The sequence below is a fragment of the Zophobas morio genome, unplaced genomic scaffold, assembly GCF_036711695.1.
Source record: "Zophobas morio isolate AGI-343-1 ecotype UQ-CSIRO unplaced genomic scaffold, CSIRO_AGI_Zmor_V1 ptg000030l, whole genome shotgun sequence".
NCBI classification, from domain to species: domain Eukaryota; kingdom Metazoa; phylum Arthropoda; class Insecta; order Coleoptera; family Tenebrionidae; genus Zophobas; species Zophobas morio.
Genome location: NW_026972135.1, coordinates 11,474,875 through 11,492,195, shown reverse-complemented (window position 1 = coordinate 11,492,195; position 17,321 = coordinate 11,474,875). Strand labels below are relative to the sequence as shown.

Here is a 17,321-nt window from a genome sequence, read left to right as displayed (position 1 = left end):
TTGAATTTTGCGCGCCTAAATTTTAGGAAGTATGTCTGAACTAGCTTCGTACGAAATATGTTGACAGCTTGATTTTATAAATAATTCACAGTAGATAACGAAAGGAATAGTAAATTATTGGGCAGCAATTGTGATCCTTTATGATTACATCACTTAAAATAGGATCTTTGTCCTAAATTCTAAAATTATTTTTTGTACAACAACTCAAAAGAGAGGTTAAAAGAAACATCTGTCAAAAGCGATTTGTTGCGCTGGTGCAGTACAAGGATGGAAGCGAAATAGACATATACAGCTGAAATGCATATAACAAAGATGAAGATGTGGTGATCACACAAGGATAGCATTATACTACTCCCCTTGACGTAGAAAACGACAACAGATAGCTTCATGTCTAGTCACAGCTTTCAGTTTAAGTATTGGTATCTATTTATTATATGATCTAACGTTTGAACTTGCTTTACGTGGACATGACATAAGTAGGATCACAAAATCTAGGTATATTTCAAGGTCTGATTGATTTTACGGCTGAATTGGACTCTGTTTTATCAGATCATTTCTAAGAACCAACGGTTTTTAAAGGAATGTCATCAACGTAAAATTTTGACCGAAGGCAAAAAGGTATGTGGTCATGTCGACAAATCCTTTTTTACTTTTATTGAATGTATTTTTGTATTTATTTTCGTCACACAACTTCGTCTATTAATTGGTAATAACAACCTGTTTTATATCTTCATATTATAACTCATCAATCAAATTGTGTCCTCCTATTTCAAAAGGTCACGAGTCGCCACTGATAGTTAGTTTATTTGTTTTAATTTGTAATTTTGTAATATAAATGTAAATATAATTAAATCGCTTTTATTTTTGTCCAAATCTAGTTTTACTTCCTATAAACAAATGCGTCGCGTCTAGAATCAAAACCCGTTAAACCCACTTTTTGTAAATTTTGAGCTACAACTGTTAATTTATTCAAAATTTAAGCTTCATTGACGGAGACGTGCATAGTTTGCACATAAAGTATCACTTAAACTCCTAATAAAATAATAGATATTTATTTTATTAGGAGTTTAAGTGATACTTTATGTGTCGAGTATGGACGATTAAACGCCGAGCGATAGCGATTTTTTCAAATGATTAATCTTCTTTTGAAATGATTATTTCCTATCTTCTTGCTTCATTAAGGAATTGCCTTGATTTCACTTACCATGGTTACTATGGTTGACAACCACTATGATTTTCACATATTTATACTCCGGCGGAGTATAAATGCTTTATTTATACGCCGTTCAAAAACGGTGTCATAGAAATGACACTTAAAAGAGCGTCATATAAGTGTCAGTTATATGACGTTTGAAAATGAATATCTATTTATTAAGCGTTTACATATTTGTTTTATCAGTTTCAAATTACGACAAATCTTGACTCTCACATTTCGATAAATCCATATGTTGCCATCAAAGCATGACAACTCCATTTTCACATTTATAATTTCACCATCTCAACAACGAAGCATTTGGTGTTTGTGGTTGTTTCAACTTAAAATAACATAAATCATGTAGTCAAAAATAAGAACCTTACGTTAAATAGACTTACAAATGTGTAACAGTTTTTTGGGTTTTTTTTCAAAACATAGTGTGAGGAAGTTAACGGGTTGGATTCTTAATGCCTCAACTTTGGTGAATGTTCAGTGAGTAGACGAAATTTTGTACACTGATTTTTTCTATAGTTCACGATTTCTCGTATTTTTTTGGGCCATTCTCAACACATTCCCATATTTTGAAAGCAAGTTATACTACAAAAAAGTGCCGCATAATTATTTCCAACTTGTGGAAGACTTCCTTATAAATATAAAACATGATTTTCATAGTGATTACCACTATATATTTAGCTGAAACCTGGCAACATATTCTGTTAAGGCACTCTAGTTCGGGCAACTTGGGCTATTGCTAATGAAAAACGGGGAAAATCAAAACTCTGTCCGATTATTATATCACCTACCTCGGATGATTTCAACAGTTATTTTGGCAATATTGCTAATGAACTGTGAAACACCTTGTCTCTTTTTGATGGCTCGGAAACTTCCTGTTTATGCAACTTTTAAAATTAATGATGTGTCCTTCAACAATATTAGACAGGTCATTGACATGAAGGTAACGAGTAGCCGCAAGATTTTTGGTTTCAGTTTATGCTTAATAAAAGATTTAGAAAAACTCGATCATCATCCTCCTGACAAAATCAATAAATGTATGTTTACTGAGGGCACATTCCCAAACATTCGCACTGAAGCTCTTATTATACCAATTCATAAAAAAGGAAACGCAAATGTAAAATCTAATTATGGATTTTGCCGATTTTTTCGAAAATTTTCTAGAAAATATCAAATAGCCGCCTTTCTAATTCACACAATCTCTTCAATCCTAGTCAATATTAGAGAGAAATATTTCATAGATTGGCATACCCCAGGAATCCATTCTCGGTCCCCTATTATGCAATGAAAAAGCTTTTCACTAAAGAATAGTTTAAAAATGACGTCACTCCATGCAAATTTTTAGAAGTTTACTTAGATTCAGCGCTGAACTGAAACCATCAAGTTGACAATAAATTACACTAGTTTACAAATTTAAACTTTTTTTCGTATCCAAAAATAAAAAAAATATTTTCTACTTCTAAATTACTTACTGATAAGAAATCCAAAAACGGATAATCCCTATCACGTCAGGTTTTTTCATAAATCCAAAATAATGAACTTTGCTTTTACCTTCTTGTTAGTGTTAAACTGATTCATGTTAATGCACCATGTCGTATAAAAAATGTCTTCGAGATCGTGCAAAGTAAGTGGAAATCAGTTTTCTTGCGTTTGTGGTAAAATTATAGTACCTAAAGCTGGAAGACCTGTTCAAATATGCTTAAAAAGAAGGTATCAAGGTTTTTGGAACGAAAATGTGTTACTGTCGGTCTATTGTAAGAGAAACTGACAGTACTGCCAACAAAAGAAAGTGTTAATTATTTTTAATTTTGAGCCATAATGTTTATAATATATACTGGGTGTTGCTTTTATTTGATACAACCCCTGTAACTTCTTTATTCTTAAAGATAAACCTATACTTCTTTGAGCAAATTTGTATCATTTAAAAAGATCTTTGTGAGCCCAACTTCACACTTTTACTATCACTTCCCATAGAAAAATCAAAAGCAACCAATTATTCTAAAATCAATACTTGAAAAATTTTAAATAAAACATTGATGACAATCTAGCTTGAAAAATTGACTCATGTTATTTATTTACGTAAATGATCTTTTAAAATGATACAAATTTGCTCAAAGAACTATATGTTCATATATATTTAAAAATAAAAAAATTACAAGAGTTGTATAAAAGAAAAGAAATACGGGGTATGTTTATATAAATATCTCAAAAACCTGACGTGATGAATTTTTTCTGCTTTCAGATTTGAATTTCCCGAACCCAAATCCTTTAGGTTCAACTATTTTTGTCTTTGGATATAAAACCTTGTAAACTAGTGTTATCAGACTCAGACTTTATATACTTTTTGCTTGTTCTAACCTCAGGGCAATAATCAACATTGTACTACAACATATTCGTTTATATCTAATTAAATACAAATAATGCAAAAAAAATCTCGAATTTAAATGTACATAAAGTCCTATATTCACTAACTATGTAATTCCAAAAAATATTAATAACAAAAATACTGAAAAAAGAATTACTTTTGTAGATTGGATAGTGTTCCTGTAAAAGTCGTAAAAGTGGTAATAAAACTGCGTGTAGCAAAAAATTGTTGATTCTTAATACATCGTAAAAAAAATGTAAATCGGATCCTGTTTATCTTTAATCCTAATAGCAAAAAGTAGTTTTCGCTTAGGTAATTAAACAAAATAGTACAGTTTTTAGACTATTTCACCTACCAGACCTTGAATTTGTTCTCTTTGTTAATTGCGCGCCTATAAATCAGTGACGCAAATTAAAACCCGTTCACCAATTTGCGTCACTCCAACTAAATGCTTTAAAATATTCCACCATCTATTTTATAAAAAAGAAAACAAAATTTCCAAATATTTTCAATTTTTTGTGTTTACTAAACTCACTTTATTTAAACCTCATTTAATACACAAGAACATACTATTAACTAAATTCCAACTATCACCCTCGCTACCCTCTTTTACTGTAACCGCTTATACTCCTTCACTTGCTCTTCCTCATCCTTGTAAAACTGCCTCATCCCTCGAAACGCGTTATATGTCTGCAGACTCAATTCCCCCTGACTGGGTAAATTCCCGCCATAATCCTCTGGAACGCAATCTCTGGATATATGCTTTTCGAAAAAATCGTCCATCTTCAAGTTGGTTGGATGAAATTTGATCTACAGAAAAAACAAAAATTATTTTATTGTTGAAAAAAATCAAACGAAGTACCATGTTGTAGAGTTCTTTGCTCATTAGTGGCTTCATAATCACCATTATCTTATCGATGAAATACACGGTGTTCAATACATGAATTTGTTTTATTTTGCAAGAGTAACCTTCTTGTACAAAATGGAAGAATTTTCGCAGTGGTCCTACCCTTAGTCTCGTGATGTGAAGCAAACCCACTCCTTTGAGGTCAATGAGGGCGATCAATCCGTCCGGAGGGTTGTGATATAGGGGTAACTCACCGACCATGAAAACGAGTTTTATAACATGTTCTAAATTAAATCTGTGATAAGCCGTGTCTTGTAGTCTGAATAACAGGATGGTTTCATTTTTGTCTGTTCTTTTTGGGAGGATGGAAATCTGACTGTAACAGATAACGGCACTTATTTATTTATTTATTTATTTATTTATTTATTTTTTTGTTATTATAACGTCTTGACGGTTATTTCATAAATTTTCAAGAATGCTAGTCAAAAATTACAGCAATTCTATTACAAAAGTCAATTAAACTATCGAGTGACTATTAATGATAACTTGCAACAATGTAATAAGAAAATGGTAGCTACTGACTAGAAATTTTAAATATGTTGCCAACCTGACAAAAAAATCACAAACATTAATAGTCACTCGATAATATTTTAGACTTTACATGAAAATATATTTTGGAATCCCAATATTAGCAACAAATTGATATTTAAAAAAATTTAGTTGAAAAGATATTCGAAAACGTAAAAAAAATTGTGTTCAGACGCGGTTAAATTTACTACAGATTAGTTAAGTAACAAACCCACATTCACATTTGAAATAAATATAATATCCAGCTGTCCAAATACCGTGAAAGCAGTGCAAATGATTGTTAAGCAAAAACGTGATTAGGAAATAATCAACTTTTTTTTCATGTAACTTACCAAACTTTCATACACTTCTGCATATCCTCTGCATTGATATCCCTGTTGAAGAACAACTCGGGGGCTCCACTTTTACACTTGAAGTGTGCATGGATCGTTTTCTGGGTGGCTTCCAAAACATTGTAGCAAGACAGCAGAAATACAACCAATTGTTCGTCAGACAAAGTCGGAATTCTTTGGGTTGAACACCATTGCTTCAGTTCGTTGAAAATTTCCTTCGGGACTCTTCCCTCTTCAATCAAACTTTGCGCTTGGAATCCGAACTTTGGTGGCATTTTGCTCATGAATGGATAATCGTGCAATGGTAAGTGCGTTGTAAATTTGTATTATCACATTTATTGAAAAAATACCTTTGATTTCCATTAGCAGAACATTGTACCTGCTAGTACTTCTTATCCGTGTGGGTTGATAGAGCGAAAAACCGACCTTGTGTAATTATGGTAGGTATGTGACAGAAATGAATGGATTGTTCTACAAATGGGTAATTGTACCTACTTTACTTTTTATAATAACATGTATTTGTTTGAGTAATAATTCCAGACTAGACGGAATTATAGAGGAATAGAAGTGTAAAGACAAATTTCAAAAAAACTATACAACGTGAATGCAAACTAGCAAGAAAATCTTTGTGTGTAAGCACGGAAGAAGTAAAAGTCACTCAATAAAGTTAATTACCTGCTTTACTTCCATATAATTACACAGGCTGGAAAGCGATCCTTGGTGACATAATGACCTTCGCGGTTATTTTTTTTATAAAACGGTGTTATTTCCTTGACATTCGAACTTCGAGCTGTTGGTTCACAGAAATTTATTTATTTTGCAACAAATTATATAAAAGTACAAATATCATAATTAGTTTAACGATAAATATTTTCAAATTACGTCAAAATGTATAAAAACAGACTAACTAGAGAGATAGCTAATGTAATATGCAATAATGGTGAAACTGGACTGACAAATCGGCATTTCAGTGGTGTCCCTCGCATAATTCGCCATTTAAACTATAATACTGCATCTGATGATGAATCGGTTACTCAGTTTTTTGTATCAGAATGTTCCTACTTTGTATAGTAATATTTATTATTCCTCTTCTTTTGAATTTCGGAATAATTACTTAGTACACATCAACATTACCAAAAATAGACATGGTACATTCCTCCTTCCATTAACCTCACTGATTACGAGTTTTCTCTAAATTTATTTAACACTCTTGAAGAGTCACATATGAACAATGATGTTATTCTTAGTGACTTTAACGTATCTGATTTTTCAGCTAATATATACAAGTTGCAAAATACATTTTCACCCCTATCTTGGATATGACCCTTTCATCCACAGCTTTCACCTCTCTACCAAGCCGCCATCTTCCACCAAGCCGCCCTCTTCGATCAACACTCTGGCTAAAATTTGAAGCAGAACTACCCACTACCTAAAAGCGCTAACGTGCACATGGTTGCCGAAATGCATCGCCGATGCTCAACACTATTTCCAGCAAAGGAAACTCAAACATAATTTGGTTTATATAAAAACGCATTTTACCATCTTAAAAACAAGTATAACTAGATTAGATAGCCCAGGAAGAGTAGGTGAAATGGTATTGAAAAAGCTGCAAGATTCTTTACAAAAAATACCGGTTACCAAGAGCTTAAACTTGTTAGCAAAGTATCTGTTATAATAAAGTGAAAATGTAGACAAAATTAGTAATTTTAAATATTCTCATTTTACATAGTGTGATGTTGACATATTCAGTACTATTTGTTCTAAGATAATTTCTTGTATGTTTATAAATTCTTTTAAATATCATTAATGATAATAACAATAATGTTTCGTTCTTGGTGCCTTATCGAAGATCTTATCTAGGTCTATAAATGATGCAATTATTTATAATTTCGATTCTTGTCTATCATTTTATAGAAAATATGTCATCCTGTATTCTTTGTTCTACACTGAAGTCACTCAAAAAATTTCAATTGTTGCAAGATCATTAGCCAAAAATCAAAATAAATTAGATTTGTAGGTACCATATCTAATAAACATAATAACCTAATCAATGTAAATAAATTAACTGTAGATTCTACGGGTTAGCAAACCGTTTAATTAGCAAATTATATATAACCAAAAATCCGGCACGTAGAATAATGACAACATTATCCATGCAACATGTAATACTTTAATGAATGCTATTATATATCAGTATAAAAGCCAATTTAACAAATTTTTCAACGATGACCGTGACAGCTCCATATAAATTAACATCAGATGAAATACAAGTTCAAAAACATACTAAACATGAAACTGAGAAACGTAATTTTAGTTTTCTTTTTTACCACACTTTTCGAGGCAGGTGTACCTACAGCTAATTATACGAGCATTTTTAATATACCTTCTTTTAGATATGCACTGCAGACAAGGAGGGTTTCTTCGGAGATGTGAATCGAAAAGCGATAATGAAAAAGTGTCTGGAAGAAAACTCGGCGACTTTCGAAGATTTAAAAGCTAACAGAAATTCAGACGAAACTCCGGAAAAGATAGCTTGCTTTCGTAAGTGTATGATGCTAGAACAAGGATTAATCGATGCCGATGGTGCCATTCAAAGTGAAAAAGTGTCTGAAATGGTTGAAATATTTAATGTTAGTGACGATAAACGTCAAGAAATTGTAAGCTGCGTTAACGAAGTTGAAAGTGTTCAAGATTGTCAGGATTCTGGGAAAGTCTATCAGTGTTTCCCGACATGGCCGCATCACTGAAATCGCTCATCGTGTTGTAAATGTGTTCTTACCGAATTGTACCCGTAAGTTTGGCAATAAATAATATGAGTTCAGTTTATTTAACCCTGTTTTTGTGCGAGATCTGAATCTACTTTTGGAAGTAGTTTTTCCAGAATTTTTCTTTTTTGTAATAAGTCCCTACCTACGCTTAATTAAAGCGCAATACTTAATAAAGTAACGTAGATACGTTATTTAATTGTCCCCGCAACACCAAAAAAAAGTTAGTGTCAGAATCAGGACACTGGATTATTATTCGTACTTTACGCTATCAACATTATTTCTTTGAACCAGTATCAGTGAGTTGAACCAATATGATATTCAAGAAATTGGGAAAATAATAAAACTAATTTTGCCCTGAAATTGCTCTGACATTTAAAGCCGTGGATCACTTCTAACGGGCGATTGAAAAGTTTTCAGATTAGCATAGGCCATAGAAATATTTTTCATTTCTTTGATTAAACCCATAAACCTTACAAATGTCAGGGTCAACCAATGGAAGACCAGGCAACTCATCATTCATGAGTTTCAAACAAACATAACCTTAATCGAAATTTAAATTAACAAGGTTTATTAAGGACATGAACAAATTTCCACAGGTGTCACAGGTAAGATCAAATTTTGATGCACTGCTCCGACACCAATGTCGGAAGTGAGATTTGAGATTAATAACCCATTTTACGACGACTTCCGGGCAGATTGGACAAGAATTCTAAAGAATTTATGTCTGCCGAGGCTAGGGCTCAAACTGCAGCAGCACTGGAGAATCAAGTAAAACAGGTGACGGCTATGCTTGCACAAATGAACGTAGAAATGGAAAAATTGCGCGTAAGCATAAAGAAATGGACGAAAAAATGGATGCAAGAATAGAAAAAATAGACGCAAGAAACCATACAATAATCAGTTTAACTGAGAGATTCCACATGGACATAGAAGCAAACAAGAATGAAATAACAGGAATTAAAGAACAAATGAAGGACATAGAAACAAATTTGAAGGTTGAAGGTTATGCAAAATGTTGTCGGACCAAAAATTAAAAGAGCAAGTCGAGCATCAGCTAAAGAGTGAGTTCGAAAAATCAGTCCAGAAATGTATGGTAGATCGAATGAAAACTAAGGAAGACCGAATGGGAAACAACATGGATAATCGAATGAAAACTATGAAAGGTAGAATAGAAAACAAAATAAAGAAATTCGAAAAGTTAATGAAAAATTCAGCAACATTTACCTCATGTAATGCGATTTCGGCCTACAGAACATTTCAACCACCCACCTATGATGGTCAGACGCCGTGGAGGTCGATTCTCGAACTTGCTCGAATAAGTTCAGCATATTCAAGAAGATTTCGGTATTCTCGAACCATTCGCACACGTTGGTATACGCAAATGTTCGAACGTATACACACCGACACCGTCGATGTTAAGGAGGAGGCAATGTTACGAAATAAACCCATATGCCGCCTCAGTACGACGCCTATGGACCGTCAAGAACTTTCTAATCTGTACGCCGATGATGACTCATCGTCAATGACAGCGATCGAACGGCGAACCGCTAAAGAAACGCCTGGAAGCGGAAGTCGGGAACGGCAATCGAGAAAGATCCCGATCGTCACACATCTACAACGAGTTTGGGTTTAAAATCGAGGGTACCTTCGAGGACGAGCATTATTCATTCAATCGAGTCCACGAGAGTACAGTCAAGTTGCGCCGGAATTATTTTGTACATAATCGCTGTGTAATAATTAGACGTGTAAATTTGAGTTATCGAGAAATAAATTGTTGAGTTTAACCCATGCCGAGTTTAATCACCAATTCAACGTAACAATATTTCATGATAATTATTGTTATACGTATATTGAATTGAATGGACATTATCTCGGTCTTCGATTCTTGTTTATCATTTTATCGAAAATATGTAATCCAGTATTCGTTTTTCTATCCTGAAACCACAGAAAAAAAATTAAATTGTTGCAAGATCATAAACCAAAGCGAAATAAATTAAATTTGTAGGTACCATCTCTAATAACATAATCAATGCAAATAAATTAACTGTAGATTCTACGGGTTAGCAAACTATTTAATTAGCAAATTAACCAAAAAATCCGGCACGTAGAATAATGACAACATTGTCCATGCAACATGCAATACTTTAATGAACGTTATTATACATTAATATAAAAACTAATTTATTAATTTTTTCAACGATTACCGTGACAGCTTTATATAAATTAACAACAGATGAAATACAACTTCAAAAACGTACAAAACATGAAACTGAGAAACATAGTTCTATTTTTCTCTTTTACCACACTTTTCGAGGCAGGTGTACAGCTAATTTTACGAGCACTCTTTGATATTCCTTCTTTTAGGTGTGCACTGCAGACAAGCAAGGCTCCTCCGTATATGAAAATCGAAAAGCGATGTTGTACAAATGTCTGGAAGAAAACTCGTTGACTGTCGAAGATGTAATAGCAAATTCAAACAATTTATTAGACGAAACACCGGAAAACATAGCTTGCTTTCACAAGTGTATCTTGTTACAAAAAAGAGTAATCTATGCTGATGGTGCCATTCGGAGAAAAAAATTGTTTGAAGAGGTTCAAACATTTAATATTAGTGATGACGCACGTCAAGAATTTGAAAGCTGCATTAACGAAGTTGGAAGTGTTAAGGATTGTAAGGATTCTGGGAAATTTCTTCAGTGTTTCTGGAAATTGCTCCATCACTGAAATCGCTCATCGTGTGGTAATGTGTTCTTACCGAATTTTACCCGTAAGCTTGGCAATACATATCTGACTTCAGTTTATTTAACCCTGTTTTTGTGCGAAATCTGAATCTACTTTTAGAGAGTAATTTTTCCAGAATTTTTCTTTTTTGTGATAAGTATGTTTAATTAAAGCGCAATCCTTAATAAAGTAACGTAGATCCATTATTTTATTATCCCCGCAACACCGAACAAAGTTAATGTCATGGTCAGGACACTGCGAGAGTATTGTTCGTACTTTACGCTTCAACGTTATTTCTTTGAACTTAAAAAGGATCAATATCAGTGAGTTTAACCAATATGGTATTCAAGACAGCTGGAAAATAATAAAATTGATCAAATTGGAACGCCGCGTTACTAGGCAACCCATCATTCATGACGTGGAACATACGTGGAAAACCATAGTGGAAAACAAACATAACCGTAATCGAAGTTTAATTAGACAAGATTTATCAGATTTTATTTATTTTTATTTCATACACTGATAAAATACATACAACAAATTTACAACAAATGTACCGGTAGCAACATCCTTGACACTTCCACTGCTTCCACGCTGTCCTTACAAATTTTTTGTAAACACAAGCACGTGTTCTAACCTATAAAAGCTGCGACACGTCAAAATAACTTTTAATTTTATACACTGAGAATGAAACTTTCAGTAAATTGCGAGTATTTATGCACTTTTGTTATCGGCACGCTAATCGGAGCAACCGCCACTTACGTGTTCGTAAAAGGTCGCAAAAAAACACCCCTCAAAAAACTGAAAGATCCACCAAACATCATAGAAGCATGTTTTGAGTCAAAAGTAAAGTTTTGAAATTCTATAACAAACAATTTATGCATAGTTTTTCAGAATCAGAGCATAGATGGTGGATATCAGCTGGTAATTGCAGTTCGTACAGACATAAAAATGCAAAAGGGAAAAGTAGCCGCTCAGTGTGGTCACGCAAGTGTTGCAGCTTACACAATAGCGTCAGCGAACATACCAAATAGACTGATGAAGTGGCTCATGTGTGGTAAGTGTCTTTAATTATGAATTTAAAGAAAATTACATTTTGTTCTCAGGAGGACCGCTAATTACTGTGTGTGTGGGCTCAGAAGAAGAATTGTTAAATTTAAAGAAAAAAGCAAAAGCCATTAATGTAATATCTTGTGTGATTAGAGATGCAGGCCATACACAAGTTGCCCCGGGCACACGTACCGTGATTGCTATAGGACCGGGGCGCAAAAATCTTTTAGATCAGATTACTGAAAATTTAAAATTGTATTAGTTACGAGAACTCCTTATTTACTTTTTTCTATAATACATAAATCTTAAAAAGTCAATTGTATCATACTGTCACAATGTTGCTGATCAATCCATCGGTGTAATATCACCAACGAAGAATTCTTTCCAACCTTGAATTTGACATTTGTGCACATTGCCTAACCTAAAAGACAATTTCAAAAATGGGAATAATTGCAAGCAACGCTTATTTAACAATTTTCGGCGCTGGAGCATTGGTAGGTGCTACTTCATCTTATATTTTTCTCAAATTCCTGAGAAAACCGCCACACAACTCTAGTATATGGAAGCCGGGAATGGAAGAAAGGTTTGAGGTTAGGTTCAACCACATCTAATATTCTATAATTTTACAAATCCGCTTTTTTGATAGTTTGAAGACCCTAAAGATGAATACCGACTAATAATGGGTGTTCGAAACGATCTAAAAATGCAAAAGGGAAAAGTAGCTGCTCAGTGTGGTCATGCTGCTATGGCAGCCTATGCTAAAGCCCTCGAACAAACCCCACAAACGTTGGAAAGGTGGCTTAGATTCGGTAAATTTGCGTTTTGTTAATAAGGAGACAATGAAAGTGTTCGTTTCCAGGAGGAACTAAAATAGCCGTCCGGATTGATTCTGAAGATGAGTTGTTAGAATTAGATGAAAAAGCAAGAGAGATGAATGTGTTATCGAGTATTATTAGAGATGCGGGACAAACACAGGTTGCACCGGGGACACGAACTGTGATTGCGTTAGGACCGGCACCAAAAACTGTATTAGATAAAATTACAGGTCACTTAAAATTGTATTAAAACTAGTTACACTAAATTAAATAAATTTTACCTATTTATTTAAAAAAAAATGTAATAATTAAAAACAAAAAGGTTTGCTTTTAAATAATAATAAAAAAAAAAAAAAAAAAAAAAAAAAAAAAAAAAAAAAAAAAAAAGAGTGACCTATATCTGGGTTTCTGTCAATCCTCCCACATCAATCATACCAAAACGAAAACACAGTTGAAAGATCAATACGTAGCAAGATTAAAATTAATATTGAAGACACAGTTAAATGGAAAAAATTTAATGAAAGCAGTAAATACATTCTGCGTTCCACTGCTAACATATTCTTTTGGAGTCATTAAATGGTCCAAAACTGATCTTGAAAATTTAAACATCGCAACAAGGAAAATCTTCACACAGTATAGAAGGCATCACCCAAAATCGTCGATTGAAAGATTCTCATTACCAAGACAGAATGGAGGAAGGGGTTTCCAGAACTTAGAAAACTTATATCAGATACAAATTTCAGATTTGAAGAAGTATTTCTTGAAACGAGCGGAAAGAAATGAAATGTTTCGCACCATCACAAGAGCAGATTTGAACCACACACCCTTAAATCTGTCGAACACCGAAGAAATCCACACCCCCCACACAATAGATAAAATAATAAGTGGGCTAAAACAAAAACAACTACATGGAAAATTCTACAAAGACTTAGAAGAAAATCATGTCAATAAGAAGATGTCATTGATTTGGTTAAAAAAATCAAGTTTGTATGCCGAAACAGAAGGATTTGTGTTTGCTATTCAAGACCAAGTAATCAATACCAAGAATTATAGAAAATACATCATCAAAGATCCGAACATAAAAAACGACTGCTGTCGCCTATGCAAAGCAAAACCTGAAACGATCCAGCACATAATCTCTTCTTGCAGCATCCTAGCACAAACTGATTACAAAGCTAGACACGACAACGCAGCCAAAATCATTCACAAAGAATTAGCAACACTTATGAACTTAATCGAAGATACGACACCCTATTACACTTATATTCCGTCTCCATTCCTTGAAAATAACAAATACAAATTATACTGGGATCGCACAATACTTACAGACTTAAACATTACAGCTAACAGACCAGACATCATACTTATCAAAAAACACACGAACGAAGCCATTCTTATTGACATTGCTATTCCTAACACAAACAACATTATTCAAACATACGACACCAAGATTTCAAAATATCTACAATTATCGATAGAAATGAAATCCATGTTGAATCTTAAAAAAATTTCAATTCTACCCCTAGTTATCTCTAATGTAGGTGTAGTTCCAAATAGCTTAGTTGAGAATTTAAAATCTTTGCATTTGAATGATTCAATAATTGTCAAAATTCAAAAAGCTGTTTTGTTAGGAACATGTCATATTGTTCGTAAGTTTCTTGAACAGTCTGATCATGTCAGTCAGATTAGATTAGCACCAGTAGGTCAGAGTAGTGTAGGTCACTTTTCATGTGATGCGCGGATAAATGGTCGGTAGTTACGCTGGACTTTTGGGGATGGGGTGAGATTAGAGAATAATAGCAGACTAATTTGTATGCTGTAATTCTAGAATCTCGAAAGTTGTTCTGTTAATCTAATCAATTCATATCATTACTTGGTCTTAGTACCCGTAATGATAGAAGTCTTGCCTGAATGCCGGTCATTTCCGGGTCAGTGGTGGGTCTTAAAAAACTACGGTGTCATTCAGTGTTGCCAGACGTAGCGGAATTTTGGCCAAAGAGCAGTGTAGCGGCGACAGCGCAAAAAAAACTGAAAATGGTAATTTGTTGTAGAAAAATGAGGATTTTACAATTAAGCTCCGCCCCTCGGCTTACGACGGATGAAAAAAAATCATCAGAATTGAGATAGGGTGGGTGGGGGGGGCTTCCGTTTTGCCTTTTTTTTTCTTAATATACATAGCCATCTTTCCACAACAAGAAATTCAAAACAATCTTAAAATGGCACATTTTTGAAAGGAAAAAAATGGGGCGAAACCTAATTGCAAAATTGATATTTCCTTGTACAAATTTTCCATTTTAAACATGTTTTAAGTTTCATGTTGTGAAAAAAAGTCTACGCATATTAAAACAAAAAGGCATAATGTAAGCCCGCCCACCCGCCCTGTCTCAATTGTGATGATTTTCTTATTCGCCGTGAAGTAAGAGGGCGGATCTTAACCGCAAAATTCTTATTTCTTTACAAGAAATTAAAAAAAAGTTTTTGAGTAACGTGTTGTTCAAAGAATACCATGTTTATTAAGAAAAAGTGGCAAAATATTTCAATTGTGATGATTTTTTTTATTCTTAGAAACTTAAAAAACGTTTAAATAAATGATAATTTTTTGTAGGGAAATATAGATTTTGCAATTAAGCTCCTCCTCTAGGTCTAGCAACGAATGAAAACTTCTTACTACATATTTAGAACAGTGCAGGTACAGTATATCCCCAAGGTTGGAAAAGTACCGCCAAATAAAACACAAAATATATGGAGGATACAAAATCACATACACCTCCACTGAAAAAAAAGCTGCGACCAAGTTGCGCAGGTTGAAGACCTCTTCGTTCTTAGCTACAAAAAAAAACTTACCTAGCTTGGTATGAAATCAAATTAAACGTTCTGAATTAATGCAAATATTTAAATATCACAAATTTAATAAAAACAGAAAAAATCTGAAGTACAGTAACTGGATGCAAATACATAAGTTAGTATGGACGTGTGGCGGCAAATTTAAAATTATGGCAGTCAACAAGAGAATAAAACTTTAATAGAAACACTACGCAGCGAAGTGCACAGCGACAGCGGCACCAGGACGCCTAAGAGTGTGGCGATTGTGGTGTCCGAATTTGAATCAAAATTTCGAGCTGAAAAAAAAAATTAACAGCGGCGCGAAATCACATTTGAATAATTTGAATTTGAAAAAAAAATCAAATAAAAAAATCATTAAACATAGGCAACTATATGCACGTTGGCGCATTTGGGTAGTGTGTAGTTCTGCTTGAAATTTTAGTTAGAGGGTTGGTTGAAGAGAGCGGCTTGGTAGAGAGATGAAAGCGTCATTGTTGGTTTGGTTCTGTGTGAAAGCATGATAAAAAGACGCGGTTTACTTGGCTTGATAGTTAATAAAAGGGAGGAAGCCTTTGTTTAACGATAATTAATCGTAACGACGACGACGCCACAATTTTTGACCGACGGACGCTAACACATATAAATTTGATTCATTGTTTGTAAATTCACAGTTCATGTTAGGATTTTAATCGTTAACTGATTTTAACACAATTTAACAGACATTATATTTATTTAGTTAAACAGTCACTACGAGATTTCATGAAATTCACTTAGTGAGGATTCAGTCTTTTGTTTAACAAAGTTATAAATAAGTTTCTGGATGCTAATACTAAAGTGTTACATTATAACACTTCTTAATTCTTCACACAAGATTGCTAATAGTTCATTTACGGCAGTTAATAATAAGTCCCTGTTTGAACCGTTGGCGTTGATAAAGTGTGGCAAGTATTAATCTCGTGTATTGCACTCCCAGTTTAAAGTGGTTTTTATGACAAGATAATAAACATTATCACCTCATTGTTACCCCACGACGGAGAACATGAATTGAATAACAAAGTACGGCCCTGCAAGAAACCCACCACTTTCTTATTTATGGCTAGGGATTTCCTCCATTGTCCCTATCATCAACTTCGACAGAATGGACCTATCATAAAAATCCCTTTAAACTGGGCAAACAATAAATTTGTTAGCTTTGCAATTTTTCACCTCATAGAATATTTCTCTAACTCACAATCTTAACTTCAGTAGTTTTCTTTGTTAAACAATTTAAACTGAACGTAAACTTTCATGCTGTTGTTTCTAACCTCACGTAATATTTTATCTTCACAAGTTTTATTTCACACCAGATCTTTGGTTTTTATCAATCTTTGCTAGTTTTTGTTTTGTAAATATTTTCTTGATGAACATTTCCATCATATAAATTATCTGATGTCCAATCTTAGTCTCTAATAAGAATTATCTGTTGTTTAAAATTTCACAAGATTGTATGGCGAATTTAAATGTTGTTTATTGCCCTCTTTGAAACTTTAACATTTGTTCAGTTGTAGTTTAATATCAGAGTCATAGAAATTGAATATTTAAAACGGAATTGACGTTAAATAACACCGAAATACGTGGCAGAAGCGAAGAGCGCGGTTCCTAGTCGAGCTGGTGGGATTTATCGCAGGGGAACGGTTGGGACGACGTGAAGCTGCCAACTTATTTATAGCCGTGATTTCCAAGCACGAGTTTGCGACCGTAACGGCCTGATTAGCGCGACACGTTTCTTCTTTAAGATAGAGGAGTGCTGAGCGGCAGTGCTTGCT

General features: G+C 33.7%; 2 protein-coding genes across 2 annotated transcripts; both read left to right on the top strand.

Moving 5' to 3' along the window:
* The first annotated feature begins 11,328 nt into the window (after positions 1-11,328).
* LOC135138781 (peptidyl-tRNA hydrolase 2, mitochondrial-like) lies at positions 11,329-12,195 on the top strand. The gene is made up of 3 exons (XM_064068798.1): positions 11,329-11,674; positions 11,723-11,885; positions 11,935-12,195. Exons 1-3 carry the CDS (start codon positions 11,516-11,518, stop codon positions 12,138-12,140), a joined length of 528 nt encoding a protein of 175 aa, XP_063924868.1. The 5' UTR covers positions 11,329-11,515; the 3' UTR covers positions 12,141-12,195.
* Positions 12,196-12,318: 123 nt separating this feature from the next.
* Positions 12,319-12,945, top strand: LOC135138782 (peptidyl-tRNA hydrolase 2, mitochondrial-like). The gene is made up of 3 exons (XM_064068799.1): positions 12,319-12,468; positions 12,525-12,687; positions 12,738-12,945. Exons 1-3 carry the CDS (start codon positions 12,319-12,321, stop codon positions 12,941-12,943), a joined length of 519 nt encoding a protein of 172 aa, XP_063924869.1. The 3' UTR covers positions 12,944-12,945.
* Positions 12,946-17,321: the final 4,376 nt, after the last annotated feature.

Coding starts and splice junctions, on each gene's coding strand:
- LOC135138782 (XM_064068799.1), top strand. CDS start 12,319: ATGGGAATAATTGCAAGCAACGCTTATTTAACAATTTTCGGCGCTGGA. Junction 12,469..12,524: donor GAATGGAAGAAAGGTTTGAG/GTTAGGTTCAAC, acceptor CTTTTTTGATAG/TTTGAAGACCCTAAAGATGA. Junction 12,688..12,737: donor GGAAAGGTGGCTTAGATTCG/GTAAATTTGCGT, acceptor GTTCGTTTCCAG/GAGGAACTAAAATAGCCGTC.
- LOC135138781 (XM_064068798.1), top strand. CDS start 11,516: ATGAAACTTTCAGTAAATTGCGAGTATTTATGCACTTTTGTTATCGGC. Junction 11,675..11,722: donor AAGCATGTTTTGAGTCAAAA/GTAAAGTTTTGA, acceptor ATAGTTTTTCAG/AATCAGAGCATAGATGGTGG. Junction 11,886..11,934: donor GATGAAGTGGCTCATGTGTG/GTAAGTGTCTTT, acceptor TTTTGTTCTCAG/GAGGACCGCTAATTACTGTG.